Raw genomic sequence first — 25,680 nt, forward strand, 5'->3', positions numbered from 1 at the left:
AACGACGAACATCATTTTCAGAGGAATAATTAATCGTCTCTCCTGTTCCATCATCATCTCGTGGCCCTCAGATTGATCCTCTGACCCATGTAACATGTTTTCAGAAATGTCAGGGTTTGATTATAGAAAACGGTGGAATAATAACTAAATGAGATCATGTGTGAAGAATGATGCAGGGAGATAAAAGAAGTTCTGTCTAAAAAAACACAGACATCAAAATAAGCGTTGCTATAAAATATAAAGGAAATCAATAACTTTCCTGACCTCGTGAATTAAGTCAGATTTGAGATATTTTATAGAAATCTTTATGCATAATTTGAATTTATGTTTAATATTATTTAAGAGAAAAAGAATTTTGAGTTTTTTATTTAATTTATTCTGATTTCCTGTGTTTTTACTTCATATGGATGTGTTTGGGGTTTTGAGGAGTCTGAGCTTTAGCAGGTGTTACGGTGCCATCTGCTGGATGTTGGTGATCTCACCTGTCTCGTCTCTTGTGCTGCTGTTAGGTTCTGCCAACATCAACGACCGCAGCATGCTGGGAAAGAGGGACAGCGAGGTGGCGGTGATCGTGGAGGACTCGGAGACGGTGGCGGCGGTGATGGACGGGGAGCCGTACCAGGCCGGAAGATTCGCTCTGCAGCTCCGCCTCGACTGCTTCAAGTACGGACACATCCTGAATCCTGGTTTCTGAGCTCTCTCTCTCCTGTTTACACCTTGATCTGTGTGACTGAGTTTACAGACCTGAGGTCAGGGGGACGAGTAAACCTGCAGTGACCTCACGCTGTCACAGGGACAATATTTATTTTTCATTTGTAATTTTAAAAACAGTGCATTTCTTGTCAGGACACATCTTCTGTCTTGTGCTTGTTGAACATGTGGATAATTACAAAAGTTGAGTTTGTTGTTCATCTTTATTCTTTAAGCAACCATCTACATTTCATCATTTCATGTCTCTCGTTTCCAAATATCTGAGCTCGCAATTTCCTGTGGTGTTGAATGTTTCCTTTCCCCCGTGCCAGTAACGTTTCTTCACCTCTCACCCTCCTCCTCCTCCTCCTCCTCCTCTCAGGATGATCCTCGGCGCCAACACGGATCTCTCCATCGACGTGTCGGATCCCATCAGTGACCAGTTCTACAAGGAGGTCTGGATGGCCACCAGCGCTCGCAACGCCACCATCTACCAGAAGGTGGAGTCCAACGTTATATTTCCTAAGGCTGTCGACCATGAAAATGTATTGATTATACAGGATGAGGTGTCACAGACTGTTCTGTAGAGTTGACTTACCTGGATCATTTTTATCTGTTTCCAGATTTGATTTTTTTCTCATGTTGTGGAAAGAAAGAAAATATCACTTTAATTTATTAAACAGTCACACACAACAAGAGTTTTTGTAAAGTAAATCAAAGAAATATCTAATTTGTCATAAACAAGTTGAAATGTGTCTGTTTTTCTTGAGCATCCTGTGGGATTTTCGATTACTACAAATACACGAATGCATGTGTAACCTTTGACGTAGATTCTTCAAAAATCTGACAGTGCATTGGAAAACCTTATTTTTTAAAAAAATGCTCCTTCTCCTGTTTTTCTCTCGGGACTCTTCCACCCTCCTCTTCTCTCCAGGTTTTCCGCTGTCTGCCGTCCAGCGACGTCCGTAACATCCTGGAGCTGGAGGGCTACCTGGCCAAGGCGGGCCTGGTAGAGGAGGACCCGGCCCGCGCCCACGAGGAGCTGAAGAAGATCCGCGGCTTCCTGGTCCAGTTTCCTCTTCAGTTCCTGTGCGAGCAGAATCTGCTTCCTCCCATCGGCTCCAAGGAGGCCATGGTGCCCATGGAGGTGTGGACCTGAGACGGAGGAGGAGAGACTCACCTGTGTATTCATGTGTTCATGTACATCATGTGGGCGGCTTCCAGGGGGATTCTGCCCAACCTGCTGCCATTTTGGAGGCTGAACTGGCTGCACGGCCTTTTATTTAAATGTATCACTCCACAGTTATTTATGCTCTTAAAAATTATTTTTATCAATACATTAAACAAACATCTCCACCACTTATCAGCTATTAAACAATACTTTCATTTTACCCTGAATCCAGACTCCCAGGTGACATTTCCGCCCAAGCCTTAGGGATCATAGCTGGGTTCAGGTTGGTCAGTCTTTGACAGGAAGCTGAGCCAGATGTGAGCAGTGCTAAAGCATCCAGCTGTTAAATTCACACCCAGCTGTCCCCTCAGCAGCTGTATACTGTGGTGCTTCAAAGACAACAGGCAGGTTTGGCCACAGTGTCGTCAAACCGACTTAACTCTTTATATGTTCAGTGAACAGTAGAGTTTTTAAGTAGACGACATGTGGAGTGAACAGGAAACGGTCTGCTGACCAGAGCTGGACAGAGAACACTCGACTCTGTCACAGTTATTAGAAACGAAAGTCTGTCTGATCAGTTACACACATAACTGCTGTGGCTTCCTCCTCGACATTAGCAGCTAAAATCACCTCCAAAATAGCGTCGGCTGTGGTTGGGGCAGGTTGGTGATGAAGCCTCTCAATGCACATGAATAACATTAGATTACACAACGTCACAGGAGAACGTACACATAACTCGTCAACAACACACATACAAACACAAAGCCGACCAGCAGACGGAGCGTTGAACTCTACAGTGCCTGAAAACCTGGGCCTCACGTTTACAAGAAGAAAAACAGACAAGGAAAAAGGAGGAAGAGAAAGTGAAGTGAGAAGCCTCCTCCTGCCCAAGCTATTACTCTATAATCTCCTTCCACAAACGGCTCGCTCCTCCGCTCTCTGACAACACTATGCAACGTCCAGGGGCCGGCGAACGCAGCTCTGACTCTTCGGTGTTGAGACAGGACGGTTTGAAAAGACACTAAAGGAAACTTATGGAAACACTGGTGCAGAGAAGAGGATGAAGAGCTGTCAGACGTCTTCAGCCACTAAACAAAAAAAAAAAAAGATCTCCGACCCTGCTTTTAATGTTTATGTCAAACAGAAAATCACAAGTGCCAAAGGAGATGGACTGTAGCCTGGTGTTGAGACAGTACACTCATTCATTCATTACATTCCTTACTGTGGACACTACATTCAGCCTGAAGTGACCTGTTTTATACTCCGACCTGGTCTTTGTAGTTCCTTTGGCAGTGCTTTATTTTTATGGATCTGCAGTTTCCTAATTTCTGGAAATAAGTACAGTATAGTAATTTGGTACTTTTATTATTATTATTATTATTATTATTATTATTATTATTATTATTATCCATATAATGGTTAAATTAGTTAGTTATTTACAAATTAATTAGTCATTCCAGGAAACTGCCATGACTTGAATAAAGCATTATTGTTCTTTTTTTTTTTTTTTAAATGACACAGATTCAACAGTCAACTTTATATCGGTTATATTAGACGATATTGGTTTGTTAGGTAAATTGTTAGCAGCTTTAAGTGTAAATTTCATTTCACCATTAGCACACACATGTTCCTGTACATTGAAAAATACATTAATTGTTTTTTTTAGCCTTTTAGGGGCAGTGGTTGCACAAGATTAGCATATTATCTCATTGTAAAGATGTTATGGTGAACATGTTGCTTTGTAAGTTCAACATATCAACTTTAAAGGTGATAATATGTCAGTTTTGCATACGAGTGGCCAGAAAAATCAGTTAATACCCATTCAGGATTACATAAATAATAAAAAAAACAAGTTCAAGTTTTGTAACGGCTATAAAAAAAAGTCATCAGACATCTGTGTTGTGAAAACCTTGTGGCTGCATTTCCTTCTCACATTTCAAACTCAAACTGTCGTCTCCGGATTACCGACTTCCTGACGTATCTGGAATCTGGTCTGTGTATGATCTGCATGACGCTGTTTCGTGCTGTGAAATTTTACTAAAAAACATCACAGACGTTTCCTGCAGCTGACAGCATGACAGCAGCTTGTTGCCATTAAACATAACAGATAGAAGCATGAGCCCTGCAAGCTGAATGGTTTCCTTTAAAGCCATGGACTTTATTGATGCTTAAACGTGTGCCTGTCTACAAGCTGTCTGCCAGATATACCTGGAACTTCTCTACTCTTAATATTTATGGAAAATGGGCCCTTGAACGTGTTCTTCTTTTTAATCTTCCTCTCTACCTCCCTCTGTTTCTACCTCCTGCTTCAGTGGTTTTAATCTTTGTCATGAGCTCATCTTTTCAAAAGTCATGAATATTTGCATCTGCTCCCCCCAAAAAATGAGCCAAGTAGAGAAACCTGTGCACTACCAGCCTGTTTACATCTAAACCAGAGACCGTAAAGGCCACAGAAAATTGAATTCATCTTACAGAAATAGTCATGACTTTGAATGGTTTCATAGTTATTCAGTGGGCCTGCAAACATTCAGCCACCGCCTCACTGCTCTCTGACCTGGTTGATGAAACACTGACCCGTCCTGTCTTCTCTCTGTGATTTAATCACTGTGTCTCTATGAAAATGCACTATTTGCACAGACTGTTGTTTTCTTGTGGCGACCCCTGAATTAATGATCTGCAGTACTACGTCATGTGTTGCTTTTTGTGAAATGATGGAATAAATAAATGAGGTGTCAATAAGTCATTAAATGGATCTGATCTTCATGGGGCTTCATGACTTTACTTTCAGTTTTGTGTCTTTAAGAATTTCAAGAGTAAGCACAATTTTAGCCTGCGGTATTTATTTAATTAGGCCAATAAAATAAAAGATTCAGTATTTTACCATCAGAAGCGTCCAGTGTTTGTGGAAGCAGCTGAAAAATGAAGCCAACACTGAAATACCAGAAGATGCAGTTCCTCAAATGACCACTAGAATCCCCAAAGACTCACATGTTAAAATATCCAACTTTAAAGCAGGAAATAAGCAGATTTACAGCCGGGTACAAAAGCACTTTTGGCCTCTATAGCTAATTTTTTGTGAGACTGTACGGGGGTGAATTTTTTATTTAATTCACCTGTTTAAATTTTATTTAGGTTTAAAGTTATGTGTAATTAAGGGCGTGGCTGCTTTGAGTGACAGGTCACTAGCTCTCTGCTCAGCCTCACCTCATTTAATGTCCCGGCCTGTTTGTAGTGTTTGTACCTTTAGGAGGATTTTTCATGCAAATATCAGGCAAATAACGTGGCTCGCTGTGCAGTTAATTGACTAAGAGAGCGCGAGGAAGTCTGTGTTTTTTAGGTTAGTGTCATTCTGGTATTGTTTTATGTAAATAAATTAACACTAATTAGCTGATGTTCCTCTCAGGTTAAAAAATCTTTATTATTACACCATTTTTTGATTTGTATCTTCTTCTAGATGCTTCAACATGAAACTCCACTCAAACTTTTATCATTATCTGACATTATCAGACATATTATATTATTATTATTATATAGACGTATTCTGTTTATTTACATATTTCATATTTTCCAGAATATTCAACATTTTCCTGACATTTTTTCCCCATTAAGATGAATGGATAGAATCCTCAGAATCTCCACTTGTCCACAAGTTTTTATGCTCTTTTGGACTCCTGCTACTCATTCATGCTGTCAGGTAGAAACTCCATTCAAAAGTCAGCATGTTAAGAAACTTTCCTTCGTTTTTGGTTGTGTTTATCGTTTAAATCGCAGTCATAGTTTTTTCACAGCGACGGTTCAAGTTTCACGATCGTTTCTGGACCTTTCCAGATTTTTACATTAGTGTGTATGTGGCGGAATGTTCGCAGCCAGAGTGAGTGACATCACAGGCAGAGTGGGGAGAAGCTGCTCGACCGGTCTGAAAAATGTCTGTTCAACTCGTCCTCACGGACACAAACTTCACTCTTCCCTCATCATTTTTTGCCAAAACGTAGGCTAATTTGTCCTCTTTCACACAACGTGACTACCAAAGCGCAGCGACTTACAGAATTTGAACTACAGGCCTCAAAGTGACAGGAGTACCGTCCAACTGCCCCATTGGCTCCAATGTTAACTGAGACCGGAAAACATGGCGGAAAAGAGAGAGATCTGCATTTTTTAAATCGCTGCAACTTTCACATTTTCAACAGCACAGACACATATTTTACATCCCTGCGTTCAGCAGAGTCTCCTCTCTCAGAAAATATAAGTTGTAGGTTGTAGGAGTTAATGTACTTTCACTGACAAGCCAGAGTTTAGAGGCGTGTCTCACCATAATCTCAGTTTTAACCAGGTGTAACTAAGTCTCTCTGCGCGTCCCCACGGGCGTCCGTACACAGAGTCGCAGCAACTTGGAAAAAAAAAAGACGCGGCAGAACTCTACTGTGAAGGGGCAGGGGCAACAAATTCAGCCAGTCCCATCTTCAATGAAGGCAGGAGTTTGGACTCATTTTGGGTTTTATTATCTCCCCGGGACACAGCAGCTCGACATGAATCATTCAGTATGCAAGGTTTGCAAAACGAAGGTGAAGTACTTTGGAAACACTACAAATGCACGTGCACACATCGCACGTCACCACCCACAGCCGCCTCCAGCAGCCAGCCAACGTACACGACACCAATTTGTCAACAAGCTCCCAGCCAACTCTGAACGGGCCAAAGAAATAACTGAATCCATGGCCTGTTTTATCTCGAGGACCTGCGTCCCTACAGCGTAGTCGAGAACGCAGGTTTAACACAGTTTAGCGTGAATAAATGTTGCCTTTTGTCTTAAGTTTGCCTTTGTGTGATTACATCATTGGAATCAGTTTATTTAAAAATCACATTATCTTATACAAACTGTATTGTTTTGATGCCATAATTGGCCTTAACAGACTATGCATTGTATCAATTTTTGAATCGAGAATCGGTTGAATCGAGAATCGATTTCGAATCGAATCGTGAGACACCCAAAGATTCACATCCCTACTGAGGAGAGCCATCGCTATGGCAACCATTAACAGCAGCTGGACACAGCAGATTGATTCAGATCAGCTGATTACACTTCCACGCAGGAAGCTAGCTGCCGGGAGCTAACCATGCGTTTTCAGTGCCTTGCTTAGGAGCACTCCAGCAGCGGGAGCGACTGTGAAACAAGCTCTTTTTGTTGCGCTCACATTTATCCTGCTTTTCCAGGGCCTGAACCTTCCCTCCTGCTAAAAAGCCTGAAGGTTTTGAGAAGTAAATGACACAACATCTGCCATGAGCACAGCGTTACTCAACGAGCTGAGGTGTTGCACCAACCCTTACACCCTAATGAAAGGTTTGGTTCTTTACAACCCTTTTTTCTTTCCACCATGTTCAGTATTTGTCCTCCATCATTAACAGTTTTCACTCTCTCAGCCTGAATAAGCTAAATGACTGTGGAGGCAAAGTTACAAATCAAATACATAAACAGACACAAATAATTGCAAATAGTAGTTCTCTTAATTCAAGGTCCACTTTCTAGCTTTATCCTGAGCTTTTGGTTTCAGCTGATGGAGAAAGAGCATATTCCATCCACTGCTGAAGACCATGAAATGTGATTAAAAAGCTTTAAAAAAAGCTAGTAAGTCATCCATGTGCTGAATTGCTGCTCAATTGATTAGAGACAAAATGAAATCAACCTTTATATAATATTTTCTAAATGCAAAGCAGTTTTTTTAAATGTCTCACATCCAGAACAAGATAAAAGTCACTGAAGGAATATTTCAGGAAATAAAATAAATACATATATCAGTCTGAACTGACTCAGTAATGAAGTGAAAACTATTTCACTATCTGTCTCCATCAGCCTTCAAGCTGCCATCACGCCTCCTCCTTCCTGTATGAGTATTTTTCTCTTTGCACAGGTTTTATTGTGCTGTCAGTGAAATGAAAAACCTGTCACTGACGAGGATGAAAACAGCTTTGTCCTCAAAATACCTCCACTGTCCCAAATTCCTCCCTCTTGCAGTTTCTCTTTGTGACACTGGATGGCACCACCGAAACACAATCTGAACCTTGCACTGCCAAAAGTATGTGGACGGTTAAACCTCTGGCACACTGTGCTGTTTTTGACAACACTTTTCTTCCGGCTTTGTGTCAGCAGTTTGCGCCTCTTTCATCATGACAACGCCCTTGTGCTCAAAGCAGCCCCACTCCTGCACAGAGCTCTGCCCCCCCCCCCCCCCCCCCCCCCCCATCCAGCACCTTCAGGATGAACTGGAACACTGACTGTGAGCCGGACAGGTGCTCACAGGTGCTCGAATGTGTCTGAATGGGAGTAAATCCCTGCAGCAGGTTTGACATCTGCTGGGAAGACTGAAACCAGGAGAGCGTAAAACAGCCTTAAACCGACATGTTCAACCGTCAAATAAGGCTGTTGTGTTCAGGTGTCCACATACTTTTGGACACATAATGTCCATTTTGTGCATCTCTGGAGCATTCTCGTGCCATCTGCATCTTTCCTGCAACATTTCTCAGCAATAAACCAGAGCTTTGTATAGCAGAGTGTGAGGAGGCGGCTCTTGTGTCTGGGTGTGTGGGAAATACCTGCCTTGACATGACATCACAGACTCAGGTGTGTCCTGAGAACAGACATGATCTCACACGCAATATATTCAGTGATTGGCCATGTCATAAAGGCAGCGTCGCACTACGCCTGTCGATTCGTGGTCCGCTCTACAATTGTTCATTTGTCTGCAGATCTCGGTCTGTGCGTGTGAGGAAGCTGCCGGCAGATGTTTCTTCTCACAATCTCAGGTGTTGAGAGTCTGTCAGCGGCAGCTGCAGAGAACAGTGACAGCAGGGTGTGTGTGTGTGTGCGTGTGTGTGTGAAATCACAACTGTGCTTTCAAACATGTGCTTACAAATCTGTCCCTGCACGCTCCCCAACCTCGACCTGTCGCCCTGAGGCCACACACCGGTTTCATCTTCAGCAGTTTTATTAAATCCTAGAAATGATAGCTGTGATGTAGAGGAGTAGAAGCAACAACAGAGGAGTAGAAACAACAATAAAGGAGTAGAAACAACAACAGAGGAGTAGAAACAACAACAGAGGAGTAGAAACAACAATAAAGGAGTAGAAACAACAACAGAGGAGTAGAAACAACAACAGAGGAGTAGAAACAACAATAAAGGAGTAGAAACAACAACAGAGGAGCAGAAACAACAACAGAGGAGTAGAAACAACAATAAAGGAGTAGAAACAACAACAGAGGAGCAGAAACAACAACAGAGGAGTAGAAACAACAATAAAGGAGTAGAAACAACAACAGAGGAGTAGAAACAACAATAAAGGAGTAGAAACAACAACAGAGGAGTAGAAACAACAACAGAGGAGCAGAAACAACAATAAAGGAGTAGAAACAACAACAGAGGAGCAGAAACAACAATAAAGGAGTAGAAACAACAACAGAGGAGTAGAAACAACAACAGAGGAGCAGAAACAACAACAGAGGAGCAGAAACAACAACAGAGGAGCAGAAACAACAACAGAGGAGGTGAAACAACAATAAAGGAGTAGAAACAACAACAGAGGAGCAGAAACAACAATAAAGGAGTAGAAACAACAACAGAGGAGTAGAAACAACAATAAAGGAGTAGAAACAACAATAGAGGAGCAGAAACAACAACAGAGGAGTAGAAACAACAATAAAGGAGTAGAAACAACAACAGAGGAGCAGAAACAACAACAGAGGAGTAGAAACAACAATAAAGGAGTAGAAACAACAACAGAGGAGTAGAAACAACAACAGAGGAGCAGAAACAACAATAAAGGAGTAGAAACAACAACAGAGGAGTAGAAACAACAACAGAGGAGTAGAAACAACAACAGAGGAGCAGAAACAACAATAAAGGAGTAGAAACAACAACAGAGGAGCAGAAACAACAACAGAGGAGCAGAAACAACAATAAAGGAGTAGAAACAACAACAGAGGAGCAGAAACAACAATAAAGGAGTAGAAACAACAACAGAGGAGTAGAAACAACAACAGAGGAGCAGAAACAACAACAGAGGAGGTGAAACAACAATAAAGGAGTAGAAACAACAACAGAGGAGCAGAAACAACAATAAAGGAGTAGAAACAACAACAGAGGAGTAGAAACAACAATAAAGGAGTAGAAACAACAATAGAGGAGCAGAAACAACAACAGAGGAGTAGAAACAACAACAGAGGAGCAGAAACAACAATAAAGGAGTAGAAACAACAACAGAGGAGTAGAGACAACAATAGAGGAGCAGAAACAACAATAAAGGAGCAGAAACAACAATAGAGGAGTAGAAACAACAACAGAGGAGTAGAAACAACAATAGAGGAGCAGAAGTATGAAGTTGTTGAGTAAATGCACTGAGTTCCTTCCGCCCTGGTCTCTGGTTGTGGATCTGGAGGGCAGCAGATGCTTCAGTGTCTTTTTGATGTGACATTAAGACATAAATGAGGCATGAAACGGCCCCGGGGGGTTTTAAAGGACAGAGAGGTGCGGGGGGGGGGGGGGGGGTTGCCCCCTCCTGACAGTCAGTGCCTGGGGGGGTGTGGCAGTGACCTGCAGCCCAGGGTCTGGATTGATGAGCACTTAGTTTTGTCCTTAACAAGCTGCCATACAGGGACAGACAGTTGTGTAAATGTGATTGTTGTGGCACTGGAGGTGTGTGTGTGTGTGTGTGTGTGTGTGTGTGGTTGTGGGCGTCTCTGTCTGTAGCGCAGCCTCCTCACAGGCCACTCCCGGGAAGCGCGCTGCTGTTCCGCCACACACACACACACACACACACACAGACTGACGGAGTGTGTTCGCTGTCAGCGCCTGGCTGCTGCGCTCTCTCTCTCTCTCTCTCTCTCTCTCTCTCTCTCGCTCCGCTCCTCTCCTGTGCAGATCGGTGGTCGAGGTGGAGGCATGTAGCACCGGACCCACCGGACCCACCGGACTCGCGGCGCCGAGCAGCATGTAGCACCTGGAGCTGGGAGCTCACCGCCGCCCTCCTGCGCTCCTCCCCCGGCCGCTCTCCCTCCCGCAGCGTCGGCCCCGCGTCCCTGGAGGCTGCATCGCCTGCACCAGCATTTCCGGGGATTTGTGTGTTTTTTTTTTGTTTTTTTTTTGTGGGGTGGGTGGGGGGGATGCATTTATCTTAGAGGAGTGTGAGTTCACCCCCGCCGCTCTGCACCCCCCGGTCCATGGTCGTTGAGGAAGCTTCCATCTTGAGTCCCGTGAACACCGAGAGAACCATGGCGAGCGACTCCCCGGCGCGGAGCCTGGACGAGATAGACCTGTCTGCGCTCCGGGTAACAGCCCCCCGTGCGTGTGCGTGTGTCACTGTCTGTGTGCGGGCGTGCGTGTGAAGCTGTTGAGCACCTGTCCCCCCCCCACCACCCCTCTCACCCCCCCCCCTCCATCCTACAGCGCAAGGACGCGCCTCCCTCGTCTTCCTCTGCTCGGTGATGTGTGTGCGCGTACATGTGCGGCAGCCTGTGTGTGTGTGTGTGTGTGTGTGTGTGTGTGTGTGTGTGTGTGTGTGAGTGTGTGTGTGTGGATCCTGCGGCCTCCCAGACTTCTCCTGTTGTTGTTGTTGTTGTTGTTTGTTTGTTGTTGTTTTTTTTTTTCTTTAACAACCGGGACGTGACGTAATGAGCTGCTGCTGTGCGCGTGCATGTACAACCGTGCGCGTGCGCGAGGCGGCATGATAGAGAGGCCGCTCTGTCTGTGGTATGTGGGGCAGCTGCCTGCTCTCACACACACACGCGCACACACACACACACACACACACACACACACTGATGCAGAGGTTACAGATGCGCGCACCCGCACACACCGTGAATAACCGCGAGAGGAGCGAGTTCCGCCATTTCGTGATGTGACAGGAGGTGTAGGGAGACCGTGCAGGAATGTGTGTGTGTGTGTGTGTGTGTGTGTGTGTGTGTGTGTGTGTGTGGTTTTTGCACAGCTGTTCTTTCTTTTCTCCTTTTGCCTGCTGCTTATGCAACACAGTTGTACCTGCAGAGCAACAATCAAGTCTGGGCATGATAGACCGGGTGGGACTGCATGTGTCTGTGTGTGTGTGTGTGTGTGTGTGTGTGTGTGTGTCACATCAACACTGCAGGACAAAGAGAGACAGAGAGAGAGAGAGCGAGAGAGAGAGAGAGAGAGAGAGAGAGGGGGAGATCAGGGGAGATGTGCATGTTCTTGTAAAAATGTGAATCCCCTCTCCCTCAGTGGCATGACGACTAGAAATTAGGTCACCAAGGACAGAGGGGAGAGAGCTGGGGGGAAACATTTCAGCGTGACGCAAAGCCTGTCGCAAGCGCACACACATATACACATATGTGCAAACACACGCACGCACTTCCTGTTCCTGCAGAGCGTCACATCCCAAATGATCTCCTCTGATCACTGCTCATGTAGTTTGACCCGTCTTCACCTTCCCTGTTTACCCCCCCCCCCCACTGTACCTCCCATCAGGGCTGAAGTCTCCATCCTCCACACTGACACACTCTATTCTGAGATGTGTCAGAGGCTGAGGCTGTATTCCTCTGATAGCTCTGGCCAGGGACAGTATTAATAGCCGTTAGAGTCTTGACAGAGCTCCAGCTGAGGACACGGGGGTCACGGCCTTGTTACTCTTTGTTAGCCCGTGTCCTTTTCAGACAGAGTGGAATCTGTCCAGGAGGAAAAATGAATGCACTTTAATATTCTCCTTAAGAAAACAGTTGTTTGCACTTCCTGGGTCTTTATTTGTGGTTATGTGCATCAGTTACGGTTACAGCCTCCCTGCTGAGACGCTGGAACGCGTCTGAAGAAGAGGCCGACAGGTCAGGACCACCAGCGACACGATTTCACAGCCTGTAAACAAGCCAATGGTTTAGTCACTGATTTGGAAACGATCCTGAGCGCACAAAAGGCTTATGAGGATTATCCACCGCAACCAAAAAATGCTATGTGTCAAGCTGCTGTAGGTAGAGAAGCTCAAAGCTGAAGCGTAAAGTCCAGGATTTAATCAGTAAAACCTGTTGACAACCTGTCTGAACTCCTGAGTTTCTGAGAGTCGAGCCTCACAAGATAAAACCAAAAGTTCCCGGTCATAGTTTCTGCGTCTGTGACGAAGCTGCAGGATGTAAATTTCATCATATGTGCAGAATTCATAGCCGTGTGGTCGTGTCCCTGTCCTCTATCTGCACCTTTAAAACCACGTGAAACCTGGGACCGGTACGGAAGCTGCTCGTCTCAGTCGACCATGAGCTCACCTTCACAGCAGGAAAACGCTCATCAGCTGCAGTGAGACGTTGTGTGGAGTGGGACACTTGAGTCCCCAGAACCGATGTGGGCTTTCAGTGGGCCGAGAGGAAGGGTCTGCAGGTCGCGTCCTGCCCCAGATCTGCAAATTAACATTCAACCAAGTGTTTCAGTGACTTGTATCTCAACATACATGTGCAGTAGTTTAGAAGCCAGATGTTGGCATTTGAGGAGATGTGCAGGATTGTTAACTATTGAGGGTTGTGAGGAAACAGAGGAAAGATGATGGTGACCAGTGTCTGTGAAGTCAGATTTTAAATAAGTTAGTTGCTACTGTAAGTCTCAGTTTTGTTATTTAAAACCACCCAGCAAGTTGAATTTCCTGCGTAGAAACGACGCTTCACTGACAGGATTAGTACAGTATGTGCAGTGTGGTGCAAGACTGGAGCTCATTCTTTCATATTCATGCTTTTGGGGACAAAGTTGTGCATCTTTGTTCAGTGGGAAATCTTATTAGCCACTTAGCCGCTAGCAAGTTGCAGGTGGGCCAGCTCCACTTATCCTGCTTTTCTCTTCACTGCTGTTTTTCTTACGCTTGTGGCCCCACAGTTGGTAAGAGCTGTGGCAGGCATGTACAGGTGTGTGTGTGTGTGTGTGTGTGTGTGTGTGTGTGCGTGAGTGTGTGCGTGCGTGTGTGCACGTGAGGCTCGGTCCTTCAGGATTAGACGTGCTTCTGTTTGACCTTGAGTGAAAAGGAACGCTGCTTTTTAAGCTAATCCCCTTCAGGAGGCTCCACTCTAATAGTCCCAACGCTCTCCTGTGGCCTACTGTACGCTAATAGAGACACACACATGCACACACACACAGACATGCTAATACCAAACACACACACACACACACACATACATGCTAATGCCAAACACGCACGTATGCTTAAAGATCAAGATCTGTTTTGGGAGTTTTAGTGAATTTTAATCAGCATGAAGATAAGATTATCTTGTGTGTTTGTGTGTAGCTGAGTGTGTGTGTTTTACCTGTGTGTGTGTGTGTGTGTGTGTGTGCTGGTCTTGATCCTGAATGGAGTTTCCCTTGGTCTTTGTCAATGGTCATGCTCTGCATAATGATGCCTTTAAGACAAATACACAACTGAACTCAACACACTAACCTCCACCACGCTGCTCGTCTCTCTGACGCTCGTTAGCTTCTCTGTTCAATGATCTTTGGTCATATTCAGATCAGAGAGAGAGAGAGAGAGAGAGAGGTTGCATTAAAGCTGATGAAACTAGCAGCTGAACCTGATTTACATCACATATAAACTCATAAGTTACTGATTGAAGGAACAATAACAGCCTGGTAATACAGAAAGATTTTATTTGCAAGGTAATAGCACAGGTATGCAGTCAATCAGCATCTGTGTGTGTGTGTGTGTGTGTATGTGTGTGTGTGTGTGTGTGTGTGTGTGTGAGTGAAGGTCAAATTCCACATTAAATACCAACATCCATCTTGTGTTCAGTTTAGTCAGAGTTATGTTCCTCTTGAATAACTTTTCCATTTTGTCTTTTTGTTTTTTTTTTCTCTCCCCGTCCTCTCTCTTCCTCGTTCATCTCTACCTCTCTCTACCTCCCTCTCTCTCTCAGGACCCAGCTGGTATATTTGAGCTGGTTGAACTGGTTGGAAATGGAACCTATGGGCAGGTGTACAAGGTAAGACTTTGACTCCCACAGAGCCGTGTGTGTGTGTGTGTGTGTGAAGCTCATATTTACATTATTTCCTGCAGCATGAATCCACTTCATTTTTTGATGATGCGTTCAGGGAGTCAGGAACAGAGACGATCTTGTAGTTTTCCACAGCCTTCTATAAAATTCAAATTCACTTTTTGAAGCAGAGTCCTTTAGAATCCCTGATCAGATCTCACCAAGGCTGAAGTAACTGCAGCTCAAAGACGTCTTATCACCTTTTTATCGATCAGAACTGATCAGAAATATTTACGAGCTGCACATACAGTCTGATGACGAGGGGAGCAGCAGAATATATGAACCGTTCATGACGTCGATCACATTAAAATGTTGGTAAATCAGTAAAAGTTTAACTGTGAGATTCTTAAATTCACCTGAGAAGAGAAAAGTCACCACTCTGTTGGCTCGTCTGGTGGTTGTACAGTGGCGCGACAGAGTGATGTGTCTTCACGCATAAACAATCTTTGGCTGAGCTCGGACATCGGCTGCACATTATTTTTATTTTAGCTGTGACACAATTAAGGTTAATTAGCTGCAGCCGATTAATCTGCAGCTGGGGATGTTCACAACCACAACAATAACAGAGGTCTCCCCCTCTCCAGAACAAACACACCAGCTGATTAAAACCGGCACAAACACTGAATAAAGCATGAAAAATGGTCCTGCTGAGCTGCCTGCTTGTTTCTCTGGTGACTAAAATCATCATCTGGATAAAATGTGTAGTTAAAACTGACCAAGGTGTAAAAGTGTATCATAAAAATGTGTCTAAAAAATGGATAAAGAGTCAGGAAACCACAACATAGACGGATGAAACAGTTGATTAAAATGATGGATTTCTCTGGTTTGATAACATAGCTCCAGTTGTTACAGGTTATAGCTTTAAAATGAGAAGCTGCTGCCTGTTCTTCACTTCTCTGCACCTCTTTAATGACTCAAAAGAGATTTGTTATTGTTAGAGTCAGATTCAAAACTGAACCAACTATCAGAACTCATCCTTGATCTTTTCACATCGATATCATTTTAATAACTCAGACCATTAATAACCCCCTGAGAAACACCTGCTAACTAACCGGTGCAATGAAGGACATTTCAGGGATAAGATAATGTAGTGTGTGCCCAGTGTGATTTCTGAAAAACGTGCTTTGAGATCTGGTGACTCAGTCTGTGCGGAGTCACCTGATGCTCGTCTCCTCCTGATCCCGACATGAGCTCACAGAGTCAACAGCGTCTGACTTTAGGCCAGAGACTGAACTTTCTTCTTTGTCAGGCGCCGGAAGACGCCCGCGCACGCTGTAGCAACACAGCAGAGAGGCCTTGCTTGTGTTCTCTCATTTTGAGAGCAATTAACACACTCACACTTTTCTGCTGATACACACACACACACACACACACAGACTCTACACACTCATTCTGTCTGCTGGATGTTAGCTATTGATCCACCGTCTCTACAAGGTGACGCCTCCTTTGCCAAGATGATTGATAGGACAAAATGAAGACAAGCTGAGGTCGATCACTGAGCGTGGTGGGTAAATTAAGATGTTGGACTAAAAAAAAAAACAAAAAAAAATCCAGCATTCAGCAGCAGCACCAGACAGGGGTGGGCAGAACAATACCTGCAGTATCCACGCTATGATGCTAAATCACATTTAAAATAAGGATCTGCCTCCTTTTCTGGGCACATGAACACACGCTGTTGTACGTGCACTCTTTGCGTTTCTGCTGCTGTTGTGTGTTTGCATGCAGCAGGCACCTTGTGGGATTAGAAAGTCTTAATATCATCAATAAAAACCTATTCAGAATTATGCACCACCTCAGTAATCACCACATACAGCTCTCCTCCACATGACAGGATATTGTGCAGAGGTAATGTAATAGCATCCTCCCCTATGGACTGACTGTGTGGTATGGAAATGCTCAGACATAAACATGAAGGTGTTAAGTGCATCAAAAATCACAGGCCAGGAGCCACTGACTGTACAGAAATCACACAGTCACTCAACACCTGCAGTTTAAAATAAGATAATGGAGACTACATTAAAGGGCCCATCCTCAGCTCTGATTTAAATAGCTTTGCGTCAATACTGGAAGAACCTATGAGGGAGATATAACCTTTTAAACACACAGTGCCCAAATTGGAAGGGTTCAAAAGTATTTGGACACTTGGCTACTGTCACAACCTGGCTCGTATGGCCATGACGGAACAGAGGACACCACGGTTCCAACAGCCAATGATGAGTGGTGCATGTGTGCAAGTGTTGTAAGTACATGAAAACAAAATAGAACAAAGGAGCAAACAAAGGACTAAAGCATCCTAATGAAAAAGCTGCCTGCAGGGAGGGAGAGGCTGCTCACACCGGGCACAGGTGATCACAGTTGGAGCTGGTGATCCCTGCCCTGCCCACCAGGCGCCTGGAAAAAGAGGCAGGAACACAAAGTACGACAGATGTTTGAAAATGTTTCTTGTTTCATTCTTGTGCAAAAGAGCCTCGAGGTGTGGGTGGAGCTGTCTGTCAGTATAAGCAGTGAGGAGGTGACAGAGAGAGAGAGAGATGTCGGAGGTTGTTGGTTTGTCAAAATCTACAGAAAAAAAAGCAGATGCATGCAGGAAAACAAGACAATGGAAAACGAGCTGATGGACCGAGGAGAAGAATCATTTCAGTGATGAAGAAAAACCCCTTTATGACTGCACAGCAAGTCAAGAACGCGCTCCAGGATGAAGGCGGAAAAGATCAAGAGAAGACGTCACGACCGCAACCTCGGAGGATTCATCACAAGGTGCAAACCTCCGGCTCACTAACCTCAAAAACAGGAAGATGCAAAAACACACAAAATCAACATGTACTATGATGGAGAGAGGGAAGGGTGAAGAAGAAAAGGAGGAGCTCATGTCCCATGAACCAGAGAGGGTGAAGAGTCAGTCACCTGATCTCAGTCTGGTTCAGCTGCATTCAGTGGAGGCAGAGACCCCACAACAGGCGAGAGCTGGAGGAGGCTGAGTGAAGCTCTGGGAAAGAATCACCAGGGAAGATATGAAGACTTCAGGCTGTCGTTGGCTGCAAAGGATTTTACACAAAATATGAAACATAAATTTTGAATGTAGCTGCTGCTTGGTGCAAAGACGGTTCCCTCTGTATCCTGAGCAGACAACAGCTTTTAATATAAAACCTATATTCGAAAATCGCCTCCTTGAGGGCAATGCACAAGTCCTATTGAAGAAATCTCTTCACTACTGGTGTCCCAAGGCTTCAGTAAAGACAACGATAATACAATAAAGTGAACGGTTGAGATTTTATTGCAATTTTAAAACCCCCTCAACTTCAGAGCTCAGTTTAACCGCGACACCTATGGGAGCTTTGGACAACACACTGCACTTTCTTCAAAAACTGTAAAGGATAAAACAATAAACACTGGGTGATAGAGGAAAAAATTCTCCATGTTTTTATTCACTGTTAAATCTGACAAGTTGATGTTACATTAAAAAAATCAGGGACACCGATTACCTTGAAAAAACTAAGTCAATATAACTATTTGTCTTAAGTTATGTTAACTTTATGTCTCTTGTTAAATTTACGTAAAATTTAGTTGTGTTTACTTAATTTTATTAAGTTGTCCTGACTTAAAAATAGCAACTAAAACCAAGAAATGGTGATTATGTGGAAAACAGAGGAGATGTAGTTCTTCAGAGGAAACATAGAGAGCCACTAAGGGAGCATTGTGAACTCTGCCAAATATAAAAAAAAAACTGTATTAATTATGAATATATATAATCAGGATTGATCATATTGTTTAATTGGTACGGTCCTTGGTAAATATAAGATTTTAATAGCAGGAAACCTGCGTAAATATTCCAGGTTTTCTAGATTCTTGCACTTGAGCTGACCCTCTCAACGCTAAGATAGAAATTAATTAGAATTAATTCATGAGAGGTGTCTCCATTTTCTCTATAATTCGTGCCAAATTACATCATTCCTTCCAGGAAACTTAATAAGAAATTGCAGTTTCGTGCTGATTTCTAGGAAATTGTTATGAAGAGTACAAGTTGGAAGTCATTCAGAATGGAAATCGTCTGAAGCTGAAGCACTGGAGTGAAAATACTTAGTTACTTTCCGACATTGTGACATTTCTGGATCCAGAGCAGAATATTTTTCATTCATCCTCCCTGCCAACGTTTTCCAGCAGCTTTCAAATCGTTTCTCTACACTCGGGGCCGCTCACGCCTCCCCTCCTGGCTCCCAGTTTTTGTAATCTTTCACAGTTACAGATAGTGAGCGAGCAATAAAAAAGAAATATCTGAATGACGGTGGAAGACTGCGAGGTCTGCGAGAGAGCGAAAAAGCATGAAAGATACACTGAGAGGTTTGATTCTCTGTTATCCAGAGAGACCGTCAGCAAGTTTAGGATCTGATGTCTCTCTAATCAGCACATTTGCAGGTCTGGTTCAACAGACGTGACCTTTTCATCACACCTACCTCCTGTTTCAGGTGTTAAAAGCTCGAACACGAGGCTCAACCAATGAGAGTTTTCCTGGATTGGATTAGTCAGTGAATCAGCGTTCACAAAGTGGAGTTAATTCAACTTGTTATATTGATCCAAACTCAGAGAGGCTCCTTCAACCTGCACGCTTTGACTCTCTGAATATCTCCCTGATCTGTCGCACTGCAGCTCTCCTCTCCTCACCGCTGTCCCCATCAACAACTGTTAGTTAAGTGAGGATTCTTCAGAATATACCAAATAGAGAAAATACAGTATGTGTTTTTTATTTTTAGATGATTTACATGAACAGTCTCGTGCTTCTTGCAGGAATGTAAACATGGCAACTTCTGATATATAATGAAAGTAAGACACATTTAATTATGGTATTCATGTGTCAAACCTTTGTCATAAATGAATTCCTTTGCTGGAGGCGTTTAGGTGAGACTGTGCAGACACACATCTCCTTCCTCATTCCTGTCTCATTTCCATCAGAGTCCTGGCAGCTGGGGGGCTTTTATTCTGAATCAGCTGCAAACACCACGAAATGTTTGATTTAGCTCAGAATGCAAACTCACTGCTCCATTTAAAAAAAAAAAAAAAAAAAGATGAATCTAGAGAGAAGAAAGGGTTCAGTGTTTTTCCATCGTTTTAAAATTGTTGTAGCGTTCCTCTAGAAAAACTGGTGTTTGTCACTATAAATGAGGCTTGATTTTAAACACTGAACTACAGAGAATTATTCATAAGATGAGATGAATTATCCAATCAACTGCATGCAGCTGTTTCTGTGCGTTGTGCTGGTTTGAGACCATAAAGTGGACATAAAGATGGACGTAGCCTCTGTGACGTCACCCGCAGGTTTCTGAAGAGCGGGCTGCTGCGCTGTTGCCATCTTGGCAGAGCCTGACCCACCCAACTCCCAGCTAATCCAAAAATGGGCAAAGAGGAGGGGCATGTGTGGAGCTAAGACTTCGGTGCATGCTGGTTTGTGGCGGATACGCTCACCCACCTGTCAATCAAAGAGACCACGCCCTCAATTATGCATAACTGTAAGCCTTAATAAAGTTTAAACTGGTGAGTTATATAAAAATTCAACCCCTCAAGTGCTCAGTAGAGGAACTGCAGCTTTTGGCACTTGAGTCTTGGCTTCATTTTTCAGCCCTGGAGACAAGCCCTGCTTGTTTGAGACACAGGCTAAATCCAGGCTGTCCGTGCTCTCAGTGCTCCACCTGTTGAACTGGATTGCTGATGAAGCAGCTCATAGTTGCCGCATCTGATGATTTTTGTAACTTCCTGAAACTATCATGCAATCAGGCCCCTTTCATGCAGCTCCAGAAGTTTGCAGGGTTTGAACTTTTCTCCATTTTGTCATTTTCTACAGAACAATTTCTGTGAACAACTTAGTGCAACACCATGAAAACCTTCCAGGAGAGACTGTCTGACAGCGTTATCTCCATTTTGCCTTTGTAACAGGAGGATTATCAGCCCACCGCTGAGTGTCTGCCTCCAGTCGAGGTCTGATAACACCTCACAGAAACCAGCTCGGTTCATGCATACACTGGCCTGTACTCTGAGAAATCTTTTTGTCACACAGCTAAACTGTAAACCACCATTTTAGCATGAAGAGCAACTGGAAGAAACTGCTGCTGCTATGACAAGTCGAGCTTGGAGTGGGCATCTTTTTTATATTCTTCACTTGTAGACAACCAGCACAGACTGGTTGGATCATACTGGTATTTTATTCTGAAAAAAATCCTGGGAATCATTTCCTGGCATTCAACCCTAGTTTTCTGCAGAAATTCATATTGCAACACCAATTAAAAATGTAGCCCAGGATATGATATTTTAATGCTCTGGCTTTCATGTGCAGATGAATCTGCAACTAAAAGACTTTTCCATTTTCTATTTAGTCTCTAATGCAACAGCTGCTGGTCTTAAAATGATAAAAGGCTCTTTAGAAACAGGAGCAGCAACATGCATGATGTTTTTCAGAAATTAATAAACCTTTTACAGTCACTTCCTGCATTTCTATCATTATCGTACACTGAGAGCTGTTGCTGCTGTTTCCAGTGATATTACAGTACAGGGCTGGAAACTCAGCGTGTCTGTTTCTGTCTCAGTCTCAATGTGTCAGGGCTTGTGTTCAGGTGAGGAATGTGAGGCTTGTCTGAACACAGGGCTCGAGGTGTGTTCTTACGCCTCAGGCTGCCTCAAAAGGATATTGCGCCCTTTTCTATCTCCAGTCAACCTCCTCCTCACCTGCCTCCCTCCCTCTGTTCTCGCTCTGTCACCGTCTTTATCTCTCCCTCGCTGCATGTGTGTGTGAGGATTCAGGTCCTGTTTTAATACAGCCTTAATCTCTCACTCACACACAAACACACACTGGGAGCTCTGCGTCACCTTTGGGAGACTGTTTGGCCGACCATCAGTGTCGGAGGAGGAGCGATAGCAAAACAAAGAGCCTCTCCGAGACGGTATCTCTTCCTCTGCTTTATCTGCCTCGCCTTTTATTGCTTCATCGCGTTGGATCGCTGCCAATTGTCCTTCAGTCACAGCAGCACTTCACACACTTAACCTTACATCCAAGCAGCAGGTTTACTGAGTTATCTGGATGATGACATTGCTGAGTAAATCCCTGAATCCCCACAAATCTGGAACCGGGACTTCTGCAAAAAGACTTTTATTCAAGAAAGTCCGGAAGTAGAAAACAGTAAATGTCTATAACCTGTGGCAAGTCTCAGCTTTAAGATTGACAGGGGCCACAGCTTGTCCAAACACAGCTCTAACAAAAACCACCATTTTTACATCCGTCGTCTTCTGGTGGATCCAGTTCCTTGACTTTTTCTTCAGTTTGTAAGCGTTGCTTGGTCGGGGTCTGATGTGTCCTCTGTCATCTCACTGCAAGAATATATGACCATCAGACACAGTGAGCGTCTTAAAAAGATAAATTCTGATAAATAACCCTCACCACTCCACTCTTTGTGCTTTTACAACCACTGTGATAAACACAGAGTGAATAAAGCTGTGGATCGACAGAGATACTAAGTTTTTCTGTTTTCGTCTCAAAGCTGATCCTCTCCTACCTGCCCTGAAAACTGCTGTTGCTGCTGCTGCTGCAACATGACTGACTGAGAGAGAAACAGAGGGATGAGTGATATTACACAGGAAAAAAGATGAAAGACGCACAAAGACAGACAGACGTGAAAAAAGAGAACAAGAGACTTTCCGCTGTCTGAGGTGGTTTCGGCCTCTCAGATACAGATACAGTCAGTGTCTGATGCAACACTGAGTAACCAAGGCGCTGTGTGTGTGTGTGTGTGTGTGTGTGTGTGTGTGTGTGTGTGTGTGTGTGTGTGTGTGTGTGTGTGTGTGTGTGTGTGTGTGTGTGTGTCTGAGCGACTCACATGTGCAAGTGACCCAGAGTGTGAAATATCATGGCCCCTTCTCCAACACACACACACACACTGCCATCACTTTGCCTCCTCCATCCCCCCATTCGTTGCCCTCACTAAACAACCTGCCAGGCCTGTTGCTAGGTTACCATGAGGAAATGGTGTGTGTTTGTGTGAGTGTGATGGGGGGGTGGGGGTGCTGGTGGTGGTGAGGTGGATGAATTTCCACTTTCTCGCTCTAACAGCTGTGATAGCGACTTCAGAGTTTGGAGGAGGAAGGTTAGACTCAGCTTCCACTGTTACAGTTTCTACCTCTGCACAGACTCTAGTTTCCAACCTGTGGCTTGAGTCCCCTCCAGTGGGTCGCAAGGGAAATCTGAGGGGTCATAGGAAAGGAAATAAGGAAATATCTTGATTGTTTTATCTAGTCAGGCTTCAGATTAAAGGATCTGCAAGAGAAAAATCACATGCAGATTCTGTTTGGTTGATGTGTAGCTCTTTTCTGATTGTTTGGTTGATTTATTGCCATATTTTGATTGGTTGATTTGTAGCTTTTTTCTGATTGGTTGATTTATTGCCATATTTCAATTGGCTGATTTGTAGCTCTTTTCTGATTGGTTCATTTGTAGCCATATTCCAATTGGTTGGTTTGTAGCTGTATTCTGATTGATTAGTTGGTTTGTAGCTGTACCCTAATCGGTTGATGTGTAGCTGTGTTCTGATTGGTTGGTTGGTTTGTAGCCGTATCCTAATTGGTTGATGTGTAGCTGCAGTTAATGCAGAAGCAGCTAGAATTTAAAAGGGGAGCTTGTGAAACCAAGTTTAGTGTAGAGTGTGTGTGGTGTAGGTCAGTTTCATATGACGAGGTCTGCAGGGCTCGTCTGCAGACGGAAGTCACAGAAACACGTCTCGTGAGTGTTTGTTAGATGTGAGAATTTAACACGTGATCTGTTGTACCGAAGGCAGCCTGTGGAGCTGATCATCATTAATACGTGAAATGTGACACAGTGGTAAATGATTCATTTCATCAGAGCTGAATCTAAACTTGACTCATTAACACACATTAATCTTTCTCTGATTAAGACTAAATGACCTCTCACTGAAATAACTTCCACTGTGGTGACGGTTGTGCAGCGACCGACTCGCGTGTCTGATGCTGCTGCAGGGACGTGTGGCTCAGTGAGGGCAGGACTGTGGTTTGAACGAGAAACCCAGGGAGCTAAATTTGGTGCATTTCAGGTCAAGTCTGGCAAAATAATGTCTAGTCACTGCAGAAATGCAACTGCAGTCTTTCACCACGAGCCTGTTGTGTGACTGTTGGACTGTTGTCAGTCTTATTGTAGTTAATCACTGATAGGAAACAATTATCTAATTCCCTAATATTTGAGTGTAATTACCTCATTTACTGGAAGCATGCAACTATCAACAATAATTATTTCAGGCTATAATTTTCTCATTTTCTTTCTTTTCGCCCGTTTTGTGAATATTTTTAATACATCCAGTTCTCAGGGTGTCAGTACTGGTTTGTGATGCAACTGGAACCTGTTTTTTATTGATTACCAGCTAAGAGAACTGTTATGTTTGTGCACACATCTGAATCTCCAGAAACATAAACACATTCAGATCAAATCATTTCTTCTCTGTGCAGATTTCATAAATACAGATAATCAGTGTTTCTTTATTTCGTAACTCAGGAAATGAACGGATGTGTTTTATAAAAGCCTTTGTGCTGTGTGTTTGCAGGAGTAGTGTGTGTTGTGACAAAGCACACACAGACACACACACAGATTAAATGATTAAATTGTCATCAAATGTTTTTGTTTTGTTTGTTTTAGATGTTGATCAGTGTCTGTGTCGTTTTAACTTTCAGGGTCGCCATGTCAAGACAGGCCAGCTCGCTGCCATCAAGGTCATGGACGTCACAGGAGTAAGTAACACACACACACACACACACACACAAACACACAACCTTAAATAAATCTGTGCATCCCCACACACACATTTTGGGGCTGAGCGGGACTGAGCGTGCCCAGCTGGAGGGCACTTGAGCAGCAGTTTGTCCTGAGTAGACTCTGCTGCAGGAGGTTTCTTCTTCATCTGATTTACTGCAGGATTCAATTCTACATTTCAGTGAGCACAGAATTTGCATATGAGCATTGTGTTGTATGTGTGTGTGTCTGTTTGTGTGTGTGTGTGTGTGTCAGGATGAGGAGGAGGAGATTAAAGCAGAGATCAACATGTTGAAGAAGTACAGCCACCACAGGAACATCGCAACCTACTATGGAGCCTTTGTCAAGAAGAACCCTCCAGGAATGGATGACCAGCTATGGGTGTGTACATCATGGAGCTCAGACACACACATGATTGTTCTTTGTGCACCGGGGTCAGCTGGTTCTCTTAAACCCCTGTAGGTTAAAGCACTGGATTATATGTATCTATAAAACCATGGTTGGCTCACAAACACAGCGCTCCATATTCCCAGGACTCAGATTCAATAACGTTTCCCAGATCGCTCCAAAAAATGGCTTCACTCACACGACTGTCAGTTGCAAGCTTTTCACACAGTTTCCTGTAATATCTGTATATTTACCAGTCAGGACGCATGAACATTGTGTGTGTGTGTGTTTAGCTGGTGATGGAGTTCTGCGGAGCCGGCTCGGTGACAGACCTGATCAAAAACACCAAAGGGAACTCTCTGAAGGAGGAGTGGATCGCCTACGTGTGCAGGGAGATCCTCAGGGTGAGGACCCAAACTGAACAACACCACTTCTGCTATGTGTGCTGTTGTAAAAAACTTCACAGTTGGAGCCATAAGAGGACCCCACATGGTTCCCTGAGGAACACCCAAATCTTATCCTTCATGTTTTGAGTAGTTTTGCATTTTTTTCTTGCACTTTCTTTCATTCCCTGTTATTACCATATACCACAGAGGTATATTATTTCTATTTTATTAGCCTTT

General features: G+C 43.8%; 2 protein-coding genes across 12 annotated transcripts in view; both read left to right on the forward strand.

Annotated features, from left to right (window-relative positions):
• pld1b (phospholipase D1b) overlaps nt 1–3,009 on the forward strand; it is a 37,345-nt gene extending 34,336 nt beyond the window's left edge. For both annotated transcript variants that reach the window (XM_071484493.1, XM_071484492.1), the window contains exons 24-26: nt 510–663; nt 1,073–1,190; nt 1,625–3,009. In XM_071484493.1, coding sequence (XP_071340594.1) covers nt 510–663; nt 1,073–1,190; nt 1,625–1,849 — 497 coding nt within the window. In that variant the 3' untranslated portion in view covers nt 1,850–3,009. The remainder of the gene's footprint in view (nt 1–509; nt 664–1,072; nt 1,191–1,624) is intronic.
• A 7,623-nt stretch (nt 3,010–10,632) lies between these two features.
• The window catches only part of tnikb (TRAF2 and NCK interacting kinase b), a 52,336-nt gene continuing 37,288 nt past the window's right edge, over nt 10,633–25,680 (forward strand). For 9 of the 10 annotated variants that reach the window (XM_071484494.1, XM_071484498.1, XM_071484495.1 and 6 more), the window contains exons 1-5: nt 10,633–11,178; nt 14,761–14,826; nt 24,592–24,648; nt 24,926–25,051; nt 25,351–25,461. In XM_071484494.1, coding sequence (XP_071340595.1) covers nt 11,071–11,178; nt 14,761–14,826; nt 24,592–24,648; nt 24,926–25,051; nt 25,351–25,461 — 468 coding nt within the window. In that variant the 5' untranslated portion in view covers nt 10,633–11,070. Of the gene's footprint in view, nt 11,192–14,760; nt 14,827–24,591; nt 24,649–24,925; nt 25,052–25,350; nt 25,462–25,680 lie in introns of all 10 variants that reach the window. The other variant, XM_071484497.1, reaches the window with a different exon arrangement.

The sequence above is a fragment of the Trachinotus anak genome, unplaced genomic scaffold, assembly GCF_046630095.1.
Source record: "Trachinotus anak isolate AG129_WGS33_773 ecotype Australia unplaced genomic scaffold, CSIRO_AGI_Tana_v1 ptg000009l, whole genome shotgun sequence".
In the NCBI taxonomy this organism is placed as follows: Eukaryota; Metazoa; Chordata; class Actinopteri; order Carangiformes; family Carangidae; genus Trachinotus; species Trachinotus anak.